Source organism: Lepisma saccharinum, chromosome 5 (assembly GCF_977018435.1).
Source record: "Lepisma saccharinum chromosome 5, izLepSacc3.1, whole genome shotgun sequence".
NCBI classification, from domain to species: Eukaryota; Metazoa; Arthropoda; class Insecta; order Zygentoma; family Lepismatidae; genus Lepisma; species Lepisma saccharinum.
Window position 1 is genome coordinate 15688443 of NC_139233.1, and position 17855 is coordinate 15706297.

The 17855-nt window shown below is 35.4% G+C and overlaps 1 protein-coding gene across 1 annotated transcript; it reads left to right on the forward strand.

Annotated features, from left to right (window-relative positions):
- Positions 1–221: 221 nt before the first annotated feature.
- On the forward strand, positions 222–17462 carry LOC145987670 (23 kDa integral membrane protein-like). Its single transcript, XM_083122200.1, has 5 exons — positions 222–295; positions 3221–3409; positions 7033–7212; positions 13238–13423; positions 17282–17462. The coding sequence occupies exons 1-5, from the start codon at positions 224–226 to the stop codon at positions 17324–17326; spliced, it is 672 nt and encodes a 223-aa protein (XP_082978326.1). The 5' UTR covers positions 222–223; the 3' UTR covers positions 17327–17462.
- Positions 17463–17855: the final 393 nt, after the last annotated feature.

A 17855-nucleotide genomic window follows, 5' to 3' on the forward strand; every position in this document is an offset into this window, starting at 1 on the left:
ACGATTGATGTATATCAAATTATTTATGTAATCCACACTCTATAGTGTATTATAAATTAAAGAATTGCTGAATGATGTTGAAATATTTTTAACATAATTGATTATGTACAATAATATTTGTTATGCAAGGTGAAAGAACATTTATATTACCCAATAATGACAATAACAATACTATGAGAAGAAAAAAAAATATGCCGTTGCTTGGGAATATATTTGAGACACTATGCCTTCGATAAGGAAAGTGGAAGACATTCCTCTGAAAGTTCCTTTTTTTATCGTTATGTTAATTGTTGTGGTAAGTTTGGAGAAAATTGCCAAAACCAAACTTAATTTTCTACATTTTACACTCTATACTGAAAAACAAAGTAGCAAGGTGCATTCGTGTATTGCATCTTCATTTTTACAATAATGTGCTTCCCTGCCAAAAAACAACATAAATCATAGAAGTTTTAAAGTGTGTTTTCATTATTCTATAACAAAGGCAAATTTCTCTTGAGTGTACAATAGTGTCTCTTCAGACTTAAAATTGCTAATTTCTTTATACAATATTTGTTAAATATAATTTTCAATCTTATTTTTACATTCATTGTTTAAATATTTGTTATTATATTTAACGGCAAATCTCTCCTAAGCATTGTACCATGCCATGAGTTCAAAGTTGATTATGATTAGAAGTCAAATTTATGCACTTTAAGGATACTTTGGAATGGACCTAGTTTAAAGTGGGATCTGAACCACTATGTCTCTCCACCGGTGTCAAACCTGGGATCCACTGATTATGAGGTGATGTCGTTACCAGTATGCCATCAGGGAGGGCCCACATTCATGATCTCAGATATAGTGGACATTGTGATGTAATCAGCAATGTTAATCAAATAGTTTCAGATGTTGACTAGAACAATCTAATAGAAAGCAAAGTGAGAATATTAGACCATGTGTAATCTTCCCTTCTAGTGAATAAAATGATCCATTTGCTGGAAGAAATGGAAGGATCACGTTCAGTTAGAAAAATCAATGTCTCAACAAAATTGAAGTGTAAAGACATCATCTTTGGTTCTTTTATGTATTGAACATTAAAATTCACTGAATGTAAATGTTGCACTGTAAAAAACTGCCATGCATTTATTGTTTACACTGTAAGCCCTATAGATGATTCACCATAAGTTAATTCCATGAATTTTCACCATAGATGGGAATAAGTTGAAGGTAGTGAATCAAATTCTTTTAGCTTTTCCTTTTCAAATACTGTATGCAACAACAAATAATTCATATTTAGTGCTCGTACGACTTACTCACATTGAATAAGTTAGTATATAATACAATGTAGATACTTAATGGTACTTACAATAGTGAGTATTGATTTTAATGAAAACTACGTTTCAGGATTCCACTGATCCCTTCATCAGGTTACCAACCTAGGCCAGTGTAACTACAACTTAGCTGCGTCAGATATGACAAGGACTTAGGAATTTCTGGTGAGGCTGGGTAGAAAAAAATAAAAAGGTACATTTGGTAATCTGACCCCACATACGTAAAACTGCCATGTTCCCAACTACAACACTGATCTAAAAAGTCATTTGAGCTCAAGGCTTATCACACAAACATGTTAACAGACTGATCTAAAAGGCCTTGTGAACACAGGGCTTGACTCACAAACACGTTAAAAAGTCCCACTTAGATGCGCACGTTGATTTGTGCAATGAACTGGCATGGCCTCTCGTAGAATGGCAGAAGTCCTTCGGTTGATGTCCCCACCCCCTACCTTTCCTCTTCAGTATTGAGTGAGCTACGGTGAGCATTCTACAAGAGGCCATGCCAGTTCGTTGCACAACTCTTCAACGTGCACATCTAAGTGGAATTTTTAACATGTTTGTGTGATAAGCCTTGAGCTGAAATGACTTTTTAGATCAGTGTTTTACAGTTGGGAACATAGCAGTTTTACGTATGTGGGGTCAGATGACCAAATGTACCTTTTTATTATTTTCTACCCAGCCTCCATAAATTCCTAAGTCCTTGTCATATCTGATGCGGCTAAGGTGTAATTACACTGGCCTGGTTTGGTAAACTGATGAAGGGATCAGTGGAATCCTGAAACGTAGTTTTTGTTAAAATCAATACTCACTATCGTAAGTACCTTTACGTATCTACATTTTATTGTATAGTAACTTAACAACAAATAAAACATTTCAGTACCTGTGAACATATATAGGATTGAATGCTATATTCATATATAATGCTATTTTGTTACAAATAGGGTTGCTATAAAATCATTTATGGCACATAACTAAGCAAAACGGAGGAATATGCCTCGCATTTGTGTTGATATATTCCTGTCCTGTACTTTTCTTGAGTAACAACAATGAATAATTAAAATTTTATTAGGAAGGTACCAAATAAGATTCCATCATTATAGTATCTTCTCTGTAATGTCTTACTCAAGAACGAACATCCATAACCAAATACATATAATTTACAAGACAATTGTAATAAGGGAATGTAAAGGTAAAGTAACCTCATTATTGCCTCGGATACTAAAATAATGTAGGCAATCTTTCTAACAGTGTTATTTCCAAAGAGTAATCATTTCTATATAATTGCAATGATAACTACACATTATACCCTGGTGAAAATATTAATGTTTTCTTTGTGAAGTCTGTGTAAGCTTAACTTTAGCCATGACTATCTCGAGAACTTGTCAAAAAAAAAAAAAAATCAATTTTGCCCGAGCACTGAGAAAGGATGTTTCTAGAGAATCACTTTTGGATATTTTCATTTACTGCATCATCAATGTTATCAAAATTAAGCAATTAATTTTACTCTTAAAATATCACATTTTTACACTTTACTTGAGAGGACAGCCCTGCTACTAGTTGGCGGACTCACCACAGAACCTGATGGTCGCTTAACAGGCTGATAGAAAGAGTGTTGAACACAGCAGGTGGTTTTGTCCCAACATGAAATTTGTTTAGTGGATGAACAGATACATTTTGATTTTTTTTTTATCTTTTTTGCCAACCTAAAAATAAAAACTGGTGTTTCAACTTGAGAGAAAAATGGATCTATTGCATTAGAAGTTACTGTTCTAGCAATATAAGGTAAAGAAATTCTAGAATAATTTGAAATGTGTGATTGTTATGGATGTTACATGTTGCTGTATCGTGTTGAATATATTTTACACATAATGTTTGTACGATTTTATAAGATGTGCATTTTATTTCAGGCATTCGGTGTAGTATTCATTATTCTTGGATCCATCATAATAGCAAAATACAAAAATTTTGCTGAAATGACAAAATCAGGCCAAGCCATTTCTTCTGAAGTGTTGATTGGTGTTGGTTTGGTTATCGATATTACATCTGTTCTTGGTGTTTTGGGAGTATTAAACCAGAGTTACGTAATGTTACAGTGGGTAAGTCAGTTACGTAGCGTATCTTTTTAGTTTCAGCAATGTGATATTTTTTCATAAATTTTAAACCTGTCGATTAGTTAAGAAGAATACCATCATTCTGTGATCGATAATGTCAGTCAATTAAAAAAAAATGTTAACATCCCACTCTGCATGTAGCCCCCTACTTGAAAGTCAATTAAAGCTATTATTTGTAAAGCTCAAATTTCATTTATCAGGCCCTGCAAGGTATTTGTATTATATATTTAGTAACTATTATATATTTTGTAACATTGTTATGAGATTAGTAAACAATGTCAAATTCTTATAACAAAATCATGAATTTGGTCATTGAGCATTGTAATGCGTCTTCTGGTACTTCCAGTTCTGAAGTTGTGGCTAGACTAATGCATGTAATGACTAAGGTTACGGATGACATACAGCAAATAAATGTGATAGGAGGCAATTTGTTAGCCACTATTATTTTAGGGTGTAACCTGGATTTTCATAAAGGGCATGTTAGTATTCATCTTTTTTTTTAAAAAATGAATAGAGTATGATTGGCTATATTTGCACACAAACATTGCTAATTTTGTACATAAATATACTGTATGCAACATTGTACAGTATATAAAATAATGAAATATAGATATTAAAAATTTAAAACTCACCAGTTTTAACACGTTCACTGCTGATCAAAATTTGAATACTCACTCCAGGTGCTGAATTTTTTGTTTTCCACATTATGTACTTTTATGGTTCCTTGTAGTTACTAGACAACATAAAACACGTTTTTTTTTTGTTATGGAAGTCATCATGAACAAATATGGCGGTGGACGCCTTTCGGCGCCATTAGCAAACAGCATCAAATTTCCTTGATCTGTGCTGAAGATGCCGAAAGGCGCCCACTGATACTTTTGTTTTTAGCTACATCCACAACATACAATTCTGAGGGAGTTGTTAAAAATTATGATTTATTATGTTATACAATGTTATACAAATAATTGCTTTAGTTTTTAGAGATAAAAAAATTTACATACTTATTACTTGTACATACAGCAAACAAAATATTGGTACATCAAAACTTCTACATATTCTTTACATGACATACAGACATTATTTTCAAATCATTACTTTACTTGTTTGCGATAATTATAAAAACATGGATGCAAACACAGTCCAGGAGTACCAGGACAGATTACACAGTTGTAAATAGTGTCGGTTCTCTTTCCATTTTTCTTGCATTCCCGACATTTCTTCTGCATTTTTCTTCCCTTTGGTCCTTGCGGACTTTGTTGGTAGATGATCTGATTTTCTTGAAGGAGTTGGAAGAACTTCCGGTCTGGCTGATTTGAAGGACAGCAAGTGTCTAATTATAACCAATCTGAAATCATATAGATTCATTGTTTTCTTTACAGTGTATTTGCTGAGAAGGTGGAAAGCATTTAGAACCATAAGCTGTACATAGTGGACAAACAGTTTTTTATACCACCTTATTGTCTTGCGATCACTTGGGTAATAAACCATCATTTGGTCCTGTCTGTCTACTCCCGACATGTAGCAATTGTACTGTACAATCGGAAGTGGTTTCATGTGTTTTTCATTTCTTTTATTTATGATCTCAACTAATTCATTTGGAAATTCTGTAGATATATAAAGTACTTTTCTTTTATCGTGCCACTTGCCGATCATGATGCCTCCATCAGAGTATTTCCCTGTGCTTTCCCCCTTTTTGAGTTTTGCTCGTGTGACTGTCTGTGGGTTGTTTTTTCTGTTAGCCCTAAGGGTACCTGTGGAATAAGTTTTTTTCTCTCCAGGAGAACCTGGGATAGTTCATGACTGTTGTAGAAGTTGTCCACGTAGAGGGAATGTCCATTGTATAATTTTCCCTCCATGAGATGCAGGACTACTTTACTGGAGTGACCCTTTCCACCTAGTTCATCATATGCACTACTGTATACAAACGTCTTTAGTACAAGGCCATCAGGTTCTGTTAGTACATATATTTTAATACCATATTTATGTCTTTTACCTTTTATGTACTGCGTAAAGAAAAGTCTAGCACGCCAAAGAAGCATTGCTTCGTCTAAGCTGAGCTCCTTTCCTGGATAGTATACTGAGTGCATCTTATTGTTAAAATGGTCTAACACTGATCGTATTTTGTATAAACGATCATCAGGTTCAGGCTCATCAGAACGAGGATTTCTGCAGAAATGTAAACAGCGCAGTATGATCAAAAATCTGTCTCTACTCATAAATTGAGGAAAACAACTCAAGAATAAGGTATCAACTTTCCAATCGTCCTGTAAACAAGGCATAGCGACTGTCCCAGTATGTAGAAGGAGACCTAAAAATACTTTTAATTCTTCCACAGTCAAGTCCCTCCACATTGAAATACGTGAATTAACCTTCATACCTTCTGAAAGAAATATCTCTTCAGCGTAGTTATTTGTATATCTGACAATTTCCTCAAGAAACAAATCATCAAGCAATAATTGGAAATAATCACATGGGCTATTGTTACCAGGCAGAAGAACTAGAAGCACATTACCTTTAGTAAAATGAATTAGCCTTAGACGTGAAGGATCATCAGCCCAAATGGTCGTGTCTGCTTCGTTTGAATAGGCATCACTGGCACCATCTGTTGCAGATTCACTTTCTGATGAGCCATGCTCACTATCAACACACAAAACACCATCATTTTCAGTCATTTCACTTTCATCACTAGAACGTTCAATAAATCAATCGAACCTACAGATATATTATCCAGTTCACTAATAGTCATGCTCTCGATATCAATATTTTTAGCCCTTGATGAAGTAAGAGGCCAATTCATTTTAAACTTCATCTACCGCCACATTCGGTATAACAATGGCTGCAGTAAAACTAGCGAGCTGATCTCCCGCCAAAATCAACTCTGCACGAAGCGAACGTGAAGCACCAATCGGCATCCAACTCATATCGGGAGAAATCACCCAGACGGCGATCGGCGCTTTCAGCAGTGAACGTGTTAATACCTGATGTGCAAATCTTAATTAAATCATAAAACCAGTTGATATTTTCATAACTAGTTTATATTTATATTGCAGATTTACAATTTAATTTGGGCCATGGGTCCCAGGTTCAAATCCCAGCTTGGACATGGGTGTTCTTTGTGAATGTTCCTTCATCAATTTCATCATATCATCACTCATCCTCATCTTCGGAATTGGATAAAAGTGGCAGAAAAGCGAAGTAAAATAACCAAATCAAACCAAACACACACACACACACATATACATATGCAAATATACATTTGAAAACAATAAGATGAAACAAGAATATTTACTCCTGCAGTTCTTTTAAAACTTCTTGGAATGTTACAGAATGTAAATCTTTCAACACAGAGATTTCAATCTTTTAAAATAACTTATCCTTAAGTTGGGTACTACCACTTTCGCTCAAATTCTTACGTTATTAACAAATTTTGGACTTCGAATATTTTGGAGCAATCATCTACCACGAGTGACTATAGATACGATATAAAAATGTTTTAACTGTTGGCACTAATCTCAAATAGAAGAGAAATATTGTTCTCGCATTAGGTAAAAATCAGAAGACATATGCTCATTTCTTCAGTTACTATCTATGGAATAATTGTAATTCAGTTTGCAGGTATCGTTGGGTTGGCTTTTCTAACTCAGTTTGGAGGAGGAGTTGCTGCCGTTGTCAAAGGGACAGACTACATAAACTGGCAGGATCAATTCAAAGATAACATGATGTACAGTCTGAATTCAACCAAGGTAAATCCCGATATGAAATCTAAATGGGATAAAATGCAAAGAAAGGTATGTACAAGTTCAGAAAGATATTTTTACTGTGTTTAAAAGTCATATTATCTACATCTTTTAAAATATTTTCCCATTTATATGCACAGGGTGTCTAAAAAATAAGCAGCATAACTTCAGGAATGCATTCCTCATATGTAAACAATGAAAAGTTTAAATAAACTTATGACCAAAAATGCTTGGTCTCCAAGTTACAGGCTTTAATAGCAACATGATGCACTTTTCTACTACAAAGTCCCTTCCCCCTCCCTTTAATTATATCAAAGATAGCATATTAAGTAAAAATTATACTGGATATAAAGTTAGAAGTACGTATTTCACCTTATTTATTTTTATGTCCTGCTTGGTATTTTTTACTATATGCTACTGTGTAGTATATTGAGTACAATTATTTTGGCAAACAGTGAGCTGATAGTACAAGAATATTTTAATTTGTACAGTATCATAAAAATGATTCATGTGCTCTAACTGTAATAGGATACCATGTGGTAATATTATTTTATAACTGATGACAGCAGCGGCTATAAGGGGAGAGCTGCCATGCCATGGCTCTACCCTCAGAAAAAGCACATGCTTCACCACAATATAGTTAAATTAATACAATGAAGAACAAGGAGATTCGAATCTTGCAAGCGTTCAAGCTTACAACTGCCCAATTCCTGCATCGCATTCCCAGCTGTTCTCTACACTCGCTCCAGGCTATCAGAGCCCAGCACAGTTTAGCCCTAGGTTGATGCATGCACTAAGGCTTGAAAAAGTCTGGGCGGGAATGGGGTAGCTATGCTGGCCATACGATACCAGATGTGCCAATTTTTGTTCGGCACGACGCGAGAGCTTTCGCATTGTGTTGACATAGTTGCAAACTTAGAGAATTCGCTAATCCTGACCGATTTGTAATACCTGTTGGAGAAGTAATTCGTGAGAAAGATACTTTTCTGCCTACTTGGGAAGAATGAATGTAATATCTTTCCAAATGTATATAACCATTTAGAGATATGTGCCTAAAGGACCAGCAAGACATTTTGTTATCGATTTCTTCTTTAAGAAAATATATATCCCTTGCTCTCATGCACATATGTTGCAACTGACGTTGACCATATTCTATTTCTGTAAAAAAGAATTGTCTAAATGTCAAAGAGAACTTGCATCAGCTGGGCATTTTTGACTTTTATATTTTTAAAAAATCCTCATGGATAATCTGTAATTGTATATGAATTTCACTTGGAGATATTAAAATTCTGTGCAAGAAATTGAATTATTACAATTTTTTAGATCAGCTTTTAGTTTAGCAGATATTAGTGGAGTTTTAGCACTAATCATATTTTAGTTGTTGGTAACACTGGTTGTTGATGAGGTGCAGAATTGTAAACACTTAGGCGAGAATTCCATGTTTCACTCGGTGTCTCTAATTGTTCAGTGTTTCTAGTGATGTGAAAGTGTCCTACAGTGTGTGAAAGGTAGGGTAGTGAGTGAAGAGGAGTGAGATTAGTGTATTATTACTAGGGGACAGATTTATATGCACTAAAAAAAAAAGCCAAAATATGCACTAAATATTTTCAAAACAACCTATTTTAAAGTTCTGTATGCCTTACACAGTACATAAATGTATGCAACTATAGAAATGAAGTTACAATATATCAATAAGTACGCAAATCCAACGAACGCTATTTCAGTTTCTATAGGACTGCCATCTTTCTCCTTCCAATTACTTTAATAGTAAAATTAGCACTTCAAATTACTATTAATTTCGTGAAGAAAATCACCCAAAAATCAAGTTTAATCCTCAACAATATGTTGCAATCAATCGACAGACGTAATCGCAAAAAGTTATTGTATTTTTATTACGTCTAATTTAAGAATAAAATACACTCATAGTGCATATCTTCATCATCTGACAGTCATTTCCTTAGTTTCTACTTTTTTTTTTAATTTTGTACTCAAATAACAGAATGATCCTTTAGTGGGTTATACAGCAGCATTGTCCGCAAAAATTAACATGAGATTATAAAAAATCACAGTGTCCAGGCCTACGCAGGCAACAAATGTTTTCTGTTACCAAAAATGAAAGTTCTGTCTGTGCATGGTAAATTTGAATTTCGGAAAATTTTCATTGAAGCTGCCAAAAACTATTCTAAATACCTTAAATGTATTACAAGGGCCTCCCCGATGGCGCAGTGGTAGCGTCAAGGGGTCCCAGGTTCGATACCTGGTGGAGGCACATAGTGGTTCGGATCCCACTTTAAACTGTAGGTCCAGTCCCGATTAGTCTTACTGTGCATAAAGTGGACTTAAAACACCAAATCAAACCAAATCAAATGTATTACATGTTTAGAGCATACTTGAGAATAAATAACTCTGCAGGCAGTGGTAAATGCATTGTTGCCTTCTACCCACTGTTGAAGCAACAGCTGTTATATCTTCTCTCTTTCAGTATTTATTGTCACTTCTGCAGCACACACACACACACACACACACACACACACAGATTTACAAGATGTCACATAAACAGATATTCTCCAATAATGCGACCTCAGTGTTATCGCTGGAATTTAGAAATATGACTCCATCTCTGAAAGGTCTCTGGTTGATGAAAGGGTGGGTTTTCTCTATCTTCGCAACCTGCAATGCTATGATATGAGTTTTGGAATGTCATTGAACCGACAAAAAGAACGGGGAAAATAAAGAAGACAAACTTGAAACTAACAATTACATGAAAATTACTCACAATATATGCAAATTATATGCACTAACGTCCCAAAATATGCATTTATATGCACTATAAAACTTTACCAGAGTAATCCACATCAAGTGAAATGGATAAATTCATTATGAGCATATGAATTTTCCTTAACGAAAAAAACAAACATGCAAATATGCAAAAATCTGCCCCCTATTACATACAGTTTTCCTCAGTATCATATGATATTATATTTAAGGTTAAACAACTTGGCTGGTCCACAACAAATTTAAATTCTATTAAAAAAAAAGAAAAAAAAAGTCGTAAACTGGCCGACCTTCGTGACGGAGTGATTATTACAGCATGCTACGATTCCAGGGGTCATGGACATGGGTGTTCTTTGTGAGTATCCCTTTCATCATATCATCACTATCCTCATCTTCACGATTAGCCAAAAGTAGCAGAAAAGCAAAGTCAAATAAACCAAATCAATTTTAGGAACTCTGAATTTTTGTGTGCAATTTGTAATGATCTTGAGAGATCATACTCATTAGTAACACTAATCTTTATTTACTCTGTGTAATATGTTACCATTGTTATTATGGTCAAAGTTATTTTATTTACTTGTTCAATGTTACATGTGTTAATAACTGCTTTGATAATTGTGTCATATTTCATTTATCAGTAGTAATTTTTTATTATCCTGTTAATAAGGCCCTGCATGGTCGCAAATAATGTGTACTGTTAATTTTATAATTAGGGCTAGGTTATGCATTTTGCATATTGCATATGCAAATGCATATTTAAGGATTTTTAACTAAAAATGCATATTTCATATGCAGGTGGATATTTCTATGAAAATAAGTTTATGATGGGCATATTTTTGTACCCACAACCAACACCGAGCATATACTGTATTTATTTTTCTTCTCCTCGCTTCTCTTTTCTTTACCTTTTCTCTGTCTTTCTTCTTTCAACAACTTCTAACAAGCATCAAAATTATAGAAGACGTTAAAGAGGCCCTCGCCCAGGTTGAAGATCCTGTGTATGTACAGAAATTGGATGCAGTATTGAAAAAGAACAGTGGGTATGCAACAATGGTGAAAGTTTGCAAAATTCTGCGTACAAATGGACGCGTGGATGATCTGGAACTTGATGTGTCCGACTTTGTTGGCCTAAAATACAGTCCACTTGTATCTTGCGAAGTGGAACGTGTGTTTTCTGAATATAAGACTTTTCTAGCTGAAAACGGAAGGAGTTTAAAGTTCGAAAATTTGAGATGATATGTTGTTATCAAATGCAATCATGATCTTGATCTGTAATGTATTGTGTTTCATTTAACGCAGAACCATATTAATAGAAAAAAAATCTGTGTAGCGAATGAGCATTCAGAATAATGCATATTCATTGCATGGCACGTAATCTTTCATAGTTTGTAATAGGGATGGTCCGATACCGATAAAGTAACGATATAAAATTTACTGATACCGATAACCGATATTCTACCGATCCGATATAAAATTAGAAATGGTCCTTGAAGAACCTAAAAGTTTCATTGACCACCTTAATAAATGTTTCGAGGTGACTGCAGTGAAAAAGAAATTGCATATTTAGACATTTACGTTTTTAGAAAGTAGAGCATGGAGATTATCCATAAAAATTACAACAACATGGCAGAAGTTTGCACTAAATTATCAGATATTTATCGATATATTGGATCGGTAAAATAATCGGTAATTTTACCGATAAACGGATATGGCTATATCGGCCGATACCGGTAGAGTACCGATTAATCGGTCCCATCCCTAGTTTGTAATATACAACATTTAAAAATTAAATGGATTTTTAAAGTGCATATTTTACACTTTTTTAATGCATATTTTTAGAGCATAACTATCCGAGTCCTACTTATAATTGTATATTAACATTCAGCACACGTTTAAGATTATAATATTTATTTATCGTTTGTGCCTTGAGCACATAGTTCAATCTACTGCTGTAGAGATGGCCTTGCCTGCTCTAGCACGGTTCCATGTAGATATATAACCAACCGAGCAGCAGATTTTCGTTCAGTTGGCTTTCAAGTCTATTCTAGATCTCTCTTAAAAACTGCCCTGGAAGAAAAGTTGCATTCCGCCTACGGGCATGTGCTAAACTTACAGTTGCTATAAGTGTATCCATCTAGTCATTAAACGTTCTCTAACTTTAGACAGTGTACTTTTTCCCGAACCCTGAGTGAAATAGTGTCTCATGCCACCGCTGAAGAAAATGTTAGCTTGATGGTAAAACTTTACAGTGCGTTTGGTGCTACTGATTGATTGTTGATTGTCACCTCCGCTGACATACTCGTGAAGGTGTAGTAGGCACCCGAGGAACTTTGCAAATTTTAGTTCCATTTAAATTACCTCTTTCATTAGATTTCTATGGCATACACCAGTGAAGATTTTTTTCGAATTCTTGATCATCCTAGCTGCCGGCCGCCACTCACTGACAATGTTAATTAGTAAAAAGTAAAGTGTTCCCCTGTGCTTAGCACCACACCATGAAGGCGTATAGGGGGTGCGGGGGTAACGCCCCACACTTTCTTGATCCGGTCGTGAGTGGGGGTGATGTGATCAGCACCATGCCCCTGACCGCCTTTACCCCCCAGGGTTTCCCCCAGGTACCCATGTTATTCGACACTGGGTGGGGGCCGGGGCCGCTTCCAACGTTAGAAAAGTTCCCGGATTTGAACCGGCCGGAGATCGAACCCGGGACCTTTAGCATGGTAGTCAGACGCGTTACCGACTGAGCCACCGCAGCCACATAATGTTAATTAGTAATGGGAATATTTTTGTCTTCTCATGCCACTTTAGTAAATTTACCTTCATAATCATTTAATCAAATAATCAAATGTTAAGTTTCAAAATGCTTGTGGACAAACTAGTAGTCATTATTCGGTGCCTTGTATGTCGTATTATTATTATGTTCATCCAATCAATAAGTAAACATTGTTGCGACTAACATGGAAGTGGTTGAATTGTGAGCAAAAATACTAAAAAAAATAAGTTTACTAAATCCATTTCTTCACAAATATACAATTTTCATTAATAGGGTACCACCTCTTTCATGGAGAGCTCTGATGTTTCCTATTCCAGCTTATATTCTTCACGTGCTTCCCCCTGCCCCTTCCCCCACACCCCTTTCCACCCATAACAATAGACAATAATACTGTTTTTGGTGTCACCTTCAAAGCTCATACTAAATTTATGAGCTAATCTGTGTATTAGTTTATTTAGCACTTTCATTTCTTATTTACAATGAAGCCTAGACAAATAATTGATTTCATATCTTTTTTCAAATATACAGTACAAGTGCTGTGGAGTGGTAAATCACTTAGACTGGAACAAATTGTCAATGTGGGCACCAAGGTCTTGCTACACTAAGGACTTGAAAAATAAATACACCAGTGGGTGTTTTGGAGTAGTCTCGAATGACATAAGGACAGTAACGAACAGCCTTGGATACATTGCAGTCGGCTTACTAATTTTTGAGGTATGAGGTATTTCTACAGTTCACATTTCAACGTTGCTGATGTTTGTATGTAGAGGTGTGCGGGACAAGGATTTTTTTTGGTAGGTACAGGAAAAATTCACAATTTCCTGATTAATTCCTGGGAAATTTTCAGGACAGAAAAAGTTCCAAATTTCCTGACACTGAAAAATCATCTTTCAAGTAATTATTTTTGAATTTCTGGAATAAAAATGTCCATTTACAAGAAACTTCAGATATTTATGGTGCAGAAACAATGAAGAATTAACCACTTTTAAAGATGACCATTTGGAATTTCGCAACTAAAGTTCAAATCACCAACCCTGAGACCTTCTGTAAACAAAACCACGTGCATGCAGAAAGCATTGCAAGCTCATAGAAGTAAAATAATCCACACAAAAATCCAGTGTTGTTACAGGATTCATTATGTAAGGTAAAACAATGGCCAATTTGTAGTATGGGATACGCTGCCGCAAATGACGTCTCACTTTAAACCCAATGCTCTTTCTTTTGTACTTATTGCTTCACCTTTATGGTTAACTCTTTGCACCAGTAATCATTTCCCATAAATTTGGCTTCTTTCTTGCGAATTGAATATATGTTACTTGCACTTTTTTTTTAGACAAAATGATATAACATGGTTATGTATATTTCTAAGGTTTGATATAGATAGGAATGTATTTGAAATTTGTTTGTAGATTTTATGTAAATTGTATCTTATGTAAATAAAATATATAATGGGCATAAACAGCCATATGCAATGCTGTAAGTCCAATAAATATATTGATGATGATGATCAAAACAAGACAATGAAAGTTTGTAACTTTATTTCGGTCGGAAACTTTGACAAGCATCCTAATAACGATTTTTGTTCCGCCAAATATAGTGCACTTCGTAAAATAACTTGGTGACATGGCAAGTGTGAACATATTGTAGGAATATGCATTGTAACTTTCAATGAGCTTAGAGATTTGTGTACATAATATTATTTTATAACACAGGTTATTTTCTAAAATAATCATCTGAACAGCACAGAAGTAGAGCCACTTTCAACATGGCGAGTTCTATGCATGCGGGAAGATCTCCGTGATCTCCGAGCTTGTTTTCAAAGCACCAGCAAGGACAGCTTTTGAAAAGGGGCGAGAAACAGATTCTACTCAATATTTATGTAACGTTCTGTCAGTGGTATCCTGAGAAACCAGTAAAAAAAAGTGGTTAAGTTCGTATCCCAGTGCAGTGGTGTGTCAGTGTCTGCAGTTTTAAGGGTTATGAAAGAGACAAATGACCGGGAAAGTTGTGTCTCCCAAAAAAAAAAAAACACAAAGTTGTGGCTTATGTTAATAAGTATGACAATTTCGAAATAAGTGCAATAAGGCGCAAAGTGCATTCTCTTTTTAAACCAAGAACTGCCTACTTTGAAAAAGGTAATGACCGAAGTTAATAATGATGAAGATCTTACAAGTTTCAGTGTGTGTACGTTAAACCGTCTCTTGCTGGATGTTGGGTTTGTTTTTGGAAAGAGGAAACGACAAGTAGCACTCATTGATAGGGATGACATTGTTGTTTGGTGGCAAAAATACCTCTGATCCATTTGGGAACTATGAAACCAAGGTAAGAAAATCTATTACTTGGATGAATGCGGGGCACACCGTAAGCAAGGTGTGGCATGATAGCACTATAACCTCAAAGAAGCAAGTTTTCTTCAAAGGACTATCAACTGGACTTAAACAACCATCACGAAAAGGCACAAGACTTATCATCACTCACGTTGGAAATGAAAATGACTTTCAGGGGGCTCCCCGATGGCGCAGTGGTAGCGTCGTCGCCTTGTAATCAAGGGGTCCCGGGTTCGATACCCGGTGGAGGCACATAGTGGTTCGGATTCCACTTTAAACTGTAGGTCCAGTTCCAATTAGCCTTACTGTGCATAAAGTGGACTTAAAACACCAAATCAATCAATCAATCAAAATCATGAAAATGGCTTTGTTGAAGGTGCGGAACTTATTTTTGTGTCCAAGACGACTGGCGATTACCATGAAGACATGAACGGTGATGTTTTTAAAGTGTTTTTTTTTGTCTGTCCTTCCTAAACCAAATGATGACAGTGTTATTGTGCTCGACAATGCTCCCTATCATAGCTTAAAATGTGAAAAATTACCGACCGCTGCTTGGAGGAAAGGTGATGTTTTAGAATGGCTACGTGGCAAAGTACTTTGAGCTGATTCATTAAACTTTTGGATCAAGTTTCCCACTTGAAGCCAAGCTACGATAGTTACGTGATAGACGAAATGGCAAGGAGAGCGGGCACACTGTGTTGCACTTGCCCCCTTACCACTGTAACCTCAATCCCATTGAACTGATATGGGCTCAAGTCAAAGGGTACATTGCCAGGAACAACAAAACATTCAAGCTTGAAGAAGTGAAGAGACTGACTTAGTGTGGCATTGCTAAAATTTAAGCTATCAACTAGGCAGATGCAGTTTGACATGTTATTGAAAAAGAAGAGAAAACTGTGGGATGTGGACAATTTAACCGAGAACTTGAATTTTGAAAGATTTGTCATCCAAGTCAGCGACAGTGAAAGTGAAACCAAAGACAGCTGTGACGAAGATTTGGCAGTAAGTGAACCCCTTCCATTGAATTAAAAATACATATTTTCCCCCCGTCTCAACAGTTTGGGTATTGTCGTGACTTATGACATGTAAAGTAAAGAGGAAGAATCAACGTTTCATTTTTCTCGGCTTGCCTTTGATTTGAGTTTGATTGAAAATGTAGCGATTCGTTCTGCCACCAGAATACAATACTCTGCACGTCAACAATATTGAGAAATGTTTTGGTGTGAGTGAAATACTGAAATAAAGTATAGTTTAAATATGCTTACGATTGTCTTTGCTTTGTCACTGATAACAAAAAAAATTAGCATACTATGTTTTTGTTAGTAAATGTACACATGGGACAAGTTATTATAAAACAGTAGAAAATAAGATTTGAAAATTTTTAGTTCAACAACATTTCTGTTAGACATCAATTTTGGCTCTTATATAAAATGAATAGGTGCGGCGAACTATGAGTGTAACAGCAGATGATTGCGGTAGTCTGTGGTCATGAATCAGCTGACGTGGAGTGAGACTGTTTGTTTACAGGTCTCAGGGTTGGTGATTTACACTTTAGTTGGGAAATAATTTCCTGAACTTGGGATCAGGACAGGAATTTTTACTCATCCCATTACCAACTTTTCAGGATCCCACACACCCCTAATTGTATGAGATAGCATCACGCCATAAAGGAATTATAGCTTTCCTGACGTGATTGGAACAAGTGTTCTCGGGCTACCAGCCAGGTTAAATCGGCGTTAGCTTTCAACGTTTTGAGTGCATCAAGTAGACTCTTATCAAGGAATGCTCTTCCAATGAGGAGACCAATGAATGCACTCAAAACATTGAAAGCTAATGCTGATTTAACCTGGTTGGTAACCCAAGAACACTTGTTCGAAGATATCATCAGAATTACTAATACTTTGTGCTATCTTAGTTCTCTCTCCAAACGATGTTATCTTCTTAACAACGAAAGCATTGTTCTCACAACACACTTGTGTAAGAAACTCCAGGAAATCACAATACAATGATTGTGTATTATCGTACACTTGCATATTTTATACAAATTTATTCTAAATTTGCTGATGAAAACTACTGGAATTCCGTAAAAAAAACATACAGAGATAATCTTGTGTAGATTTGGATGTTTATATTTAATTTTAAAAATTATATAGTGAAAGTGAAAGTAACATATTATAATTCATGAAGTAAACATTGATTAGTTGAGAAATAATCTGTTGATACATTTGAATTGGTTTCATTGTAGGCTGCAGAAATTATGATGGCTCTACTTTTAGCAGCTGAATACTGAGAACTTCTTGATTTTATATCTGAATACGATTTATATGCAAATACATTCCTGTTATCATGCACAAGTGACTGCAATGTAGAAAAACAACTGAAGGTAATGGTTCTTCAATTTAGATCAGTTTTACATTTTGTGTATTATGTCAACAAAAGGTTTGAACTAAAAACAAATATGCTGAAGATGCTGATTTTTCTTTAAAAATTACTCCAAAAACCTTGTATAAAGGTTTAACATGTTAAATAAATGTACTTTTTGTGTGTAACTGTTTACCATTACTTGCACTGCAAGATGCTGTCTGTTCCAGATATGCTTCCAAGGTCTAACATCACTCACTCTCTTCTTCAGGGATTGAAGTGCAGAAATGTATGTGTGTGAAATCTGTTTTATGTATTTTGTGTGAGAGGTGTCTAGTGTAGGTGTAAGTCCACTATTGCCAAATGGATGAGGTTCAGTTAGTCCCAAGTCCCTGTTGAGGTTTTGCTTTTCCCCCATGATTATTGCTTCTTTGATGATGTGGTCCCAGCAATTGGAT